Source organism: Aphanomyces invadans (assembly GCF_000520115.1).
Source record: "Aphanomyces invadans strain NJM9701 unplaced genomic scaffold supercont1.28, whole genome shotgun sequence".
Lineage (NCBI taxonomy): Eukaryota > Oomycota > Saprolegniomycetes > Saprolegniales > Verrucalvaceae > Aphanomyces > Aphanomyces invadans.
Window position 1 is genome coordinate 60745 of NW_008580173.1, and position 4213 is coordinate 64957.

The 4213-nt window shown below is 58.7% G+C and overlaps 2 protein-coding genes across 2 annotated transcripts; both read right to left on the reverse strand.

Moving 5' to 3' along the window:
- Positions 1–1610: 1610 nt before the first annotated feature.
- H310_10791 (hypothetical protein) lies at positions 1611–2657 on the reverse strand (the record flags this gene model as incomplete). Its single annotated transcript, XM_008877248.1, has 1 exon — positions 1611–2657. The coding sequence occupies one exon, from the start codon at positions 2655–2657 to the stop codon at positions 1611–1613; it is 1047 nt and encodes a 348-aa protein (XP_008875470.1).
- A 452-nt stretch (positions 2658–3109) lies between these two features.
- Positions 3110–4131, reverse strand: H310_10792 (hypothetical protein). Its single transcript, XM_008877249.1, has one exon. The coding sequence runs from the start codon at positions 4125–4127 to the stop codon at positions 3723–3725; it is 405 nt and encodes a 134-aa protein (XP_008875471.1). The 5' UTR covers positions 4128–4131; the 3' UTR covers positions 3110–3722.
- Between the last annotated feature and the right edge of the window lie 82 nt (positions 4132–4213).

The window sequence follows — 4213 nt, forward strand, 5'->3', positions numbered from 1 at the left end:
AGCAATACGATGGCGCTGTTCCGCTGGTGTTCGAGGAGTTTGCGTCGGTGCTGCCTTTGGTATTCGAAGACGAGCAACAGGATCTCGCTGAAAATTTCTGGCGCGACTTGAAAGAACCCGGCGCTGAATCTGTCCGGGCCTGGCGACTTTTGTGGATTCATCGTCTTCAGAGCTCCGCACAAATCTGCCGCCGCGAGCGGCCGGTCTAGTTCTGCGCGTTGTTCCGCAGTCAGCTTCTTGTCGAGGTAACGGAGTGCGGCGCGTCGGGTTGCCCGGCTTGGCGCTTGTTCTGGCGGTGGCGCTGTCATGATGGCTTTCCAATGCTCCGTGAAACATGCCGCGACTGCCGTCGGGTCCGTCACCGTGTTGGCGCCTACCTTTGCTTGCTGAATCGGGACTTTCATGGTCTTGGGCTTGCGAAAGAAGTGCGAGCTGCTGCGCTCTCCTTGATTCGCGTACAGGTCGAACTGGTCATCGAGGTATTTTTGGTGCATTTCTGCCTTTGCTATGTCGTAGGCCGTCTTGGCCGCTTCAACTTCATCGTCGCTGCGACGTCCGAGGGCGTGGCCTGCGACCGCCGCGTGCCACCTGAGCTCTAGCGTACGCAGCGCTTGTGCGAGCTCGGCCCGAGTGTTGTGGTGCCTCCGTTTTAGACGTTTGCGCATACGCTTCAGCCAGCCCGCCAACATGGCTCTGACGTTGCCGTCCGGTGCAGCTCTCAGCTCCTGAAGTAGTTGCTCCGCCTCCGTAGTGATCATGGCCACTATGGCTGTATCTGTCAGCAGCTCTCGTGGTAGGCGCCACGGTTGCTTGCTCCGCGGGCGGTCTTCGGCGCAGAGTTTACCGTGTGTGTCATGTGGTCGCCTCCGTATGCGTTCGCAGCGTAAGCTGACGAAGCATAAGCATGCGTTACTGTCGTGGCGTCGACGAAGAGGTAATCCAAGCGGTTCTTGCTCGTGGGTCCTGACCAAATGCGTTCCGTCGGGTGGTGCCAGAGCCATGCGTCGACGACGCGGAGCGCCGTTAGCCACTCCACACACTCACGCTTGCCCTGGCTGTGATCGGCGCGTCGGCGCCGAGCGTCGAGCGCGACATTCATGGGCATATTGAAGTCGCCGCCGACGATGTGGATGACATCGGCAGGGAAGTCACGGGGCAGGGATTCGAAGAACGCGGGTCGCGTCGGTGGCCTGACGGGGACATAGACGTTGTGGAAATAGACATCGCTAGCGCCCCATCGCGTCTTGATCACCATGTACCGGTCCTGGACGTCGTGCTCGGTTAAGTGTTGTAGCCCAGAGAAGCCTGGCATTGACTCGTGAAAGAATGCGGCGACGCAGTGACTCCGATTGTCCGGGCTCGACGCTAGGTCCTTCCGATGGTCGTTGATAAATAGTTGGTATTTTTCGTATCCGACTTCGTTGCGCAGGTGCACGTGGAGGCCGTCTACTTGATGCGCGTTGTGTATTATTGTTTCTTGGAAGAAGAGGCACTGTCGCGGGCGTTCGAGAGCGCTTGCGACAGCGTGGCCGTACTCTCTCACGCCGTTCAGGTTGCATGTTGAGGTCGTGACGGGAGGTAAGCCTTCGAGGATGGAGCCCGCGACGACTTTAGTTACGAGGTGGTGCATCGTCGACCGTGTCCGCCAAGCCTTCGTCGAGGTCGCCGACTTCGAGTTGGCCGTCCGTGCTGTGCGGCGTCGCCATGACTTGCATGGTGCCGACGATAGGCCATTCTTTATCCGTTATGAGCGCGTCGAATAGCTCGATGTTCGTGCTAAAGACCGCCTCGTCATCATCCGTCCCAGGTTCAGCCAGTTCCTTCATCTGGCACCACAGGTCTTGGCAGAACGTGTCGTGTGGTTCGTCGCAGTTCTTGTAGAAGCTCAGCAGCGTCGCTGATGAGAGCGCTCGCGCGCCTTCCTTCATTGCGATAGTTGTGACCGGCGCGCGAGCGATAGTTGCAATAATCGCGTCGTTAGAATGAACGAGCGGTGCATTTATCGCGAGTAACACTTCAGCCAGCGCTAGAATTTCTTCAGCGTCGAGGCTTTGTAGCACATCTCCATCGTCGAGTTCGTCGTTTTTATTGCGGATCGTCCAGGACGGCAGCATCTTAGCGGCTTGTACCTTACGGAAATATGTTGTCATGCTTGTCGTCGAGTAGTTCTCGCCAACGACCAGCTTGTAGAGGACATCAAACGGTCGACTCTGCCCGTACGTAGCCCGGAAGAGACGGTTGAGCGTGTGCTGACTAATGAAGTGAAAGAACAGCGTGCGGTTGAGTCGCGCCATCTCCTTGAGTTGCGCGCCAGCCACGATGGGGTGCAAGCAGACGTTGCGCCATGCCGCGTCGATGCATCCCAAGGTCGTGAGTTCCGCAAGGTCGAAACGCTTGGTCTTGAGCGCATCGGCCGTCTGCGCCGCTTGGTTCTTGATCGTTGCAGCTGCAGCCTCGTTAGCAGCAATCGCTTCGTCGAGCACTTGGTCCACGGTCTGGGAGAAACGCCAGACGTCACCGCGGTGGACTTTGGTACTGTCGGTGCGAGGGCTGCTACCTCCAGTCCGCGCGGCCCCGGTACGTGTTGTTTCAGGTACGTACACCGAGTACGGGCTGGAATCGACGACAGTGGTCGTCCTGGTGATCTTGAGCTTCATGAAATTTGCTAGCCCTTTGTCACCCACGTACGTGGTGAGATTTTGACCGTAGTGTCCTCCGTGCGCTTCCCCTTGGTGCTTCTACGGGAGTCCATTCCGTGTGCTGTGGAGTCGACTTGGCTGTTTTCGCTGTGCTGGCGACGCACGGCTTGGGTGGGTCCGTGCGTGCTTTCTTGGCCACCGGTGCTACTGGCTCGGCAATCGCCTTTGGCGGTGTCCAAGGCTTATGCTTCGGTGGGGGAGCAAGCATCATGGCCAGGTCGGCACATAGGTCCGCAGCAAGGACCTCCAGGTTGCGTCGTCGAATCGGGCGGTTGAAGGCCGAATCATGGTCCATCGTGTATATGCGGTGCCAACGGCGGAAGGCGAGAAGCTCGTCCGCGCATTTGTCACCTACCAGCAGAAAGTTCGGCTTGGCCATGGCGCGGAAGTACCGACGGAATCGCGCCTCGCGCGTGCCTGTTGATTCGGCGGCCGTTACGGCCGTTGCGTAGAAGAGACGGGGTTCTAAGGCGTAGATGAAGTCACAGAACGCTGTTTCCTCGGCATGCGACCGAAAGCCTGCTGGAACGTCGAAGTAGAGAGTCCAGGACACCGACCTTCTCCAACGTGCAGCGCGCAGTGACCCCACGTGCGACCGGGATGTCGAAGGCCAGTCCTGGCAAACCGTCCAACGCCTCGCGTGTCGCAACGCCCCACTTCAACGTGGACGTGTTCGGAACCAGATGGACCCGAGTGAGGTGCGACAATAGAGGCTTCACATTGGCTGGCACTTGCGTGGCGGAGAGTACCGTTTCGATGACTGGCTGTTCTTGCAAGACGAACTTCCAGTTCGGCGGCAGCTGATCGCGAATCTTGTCCACGTTGATGTGCATCAGTAAGTGTCCGACCGTTTCGAGGCGCGGTGTTGGATCGAGGTCCACTACTGCGCCGTACGTCCACGTGCCTGATATCGATTTCTCTAGGAGAGTGGCAAGGTCCACTTCCGACAGCGGGTGAAAGCCGACATCCCGCTTGCGAGACGTTCGCTTGTTCCCGCCCACTGCCGAAGCGTGGCTCCGAGGCTCAGCGGTTGGTGTCGGTGTCGCGGTAGTAGCCTGTTCGGGTTTGCTTGCTTGTTGCCGCGCTGCTTTGGCCGCCTTCTTGGAGACCTTGGCTGCTTCCCGTGGCGTTGGCCAGGTTCTTGCGATGGCGCGGTTCTGTCGCCTTCGTCGTCAGCTTCATCTTAGTGTCGTCTTCGTCGTCGGCTTTGTTCGTCGTGTTGCGAGGTTCCGACGTCATCGAGGCGTCGTCGTCGTCGTCGCTACTGGACTCAGCTTCGCTGTTGCCGTCGTAGCTGCTGTCGCTATCGCTGTCGACTTCCATTCCAGCGTTATCGACTTGCGTCGAGCTCGAGGGGTTTTCTGCCGGCGACGCGCCGGCGTGGACAGGGATAGCGTTGATGGGCAGAAAATCGGCGAGGGAAGTCATCCTGTTGGCTTGGTACGCGCTTGTGTAGTACAAGTCATAAAAAGCAGTCAGTGTGCCCGAGCGGTCCAAGGGGGTAGACTCAAGTT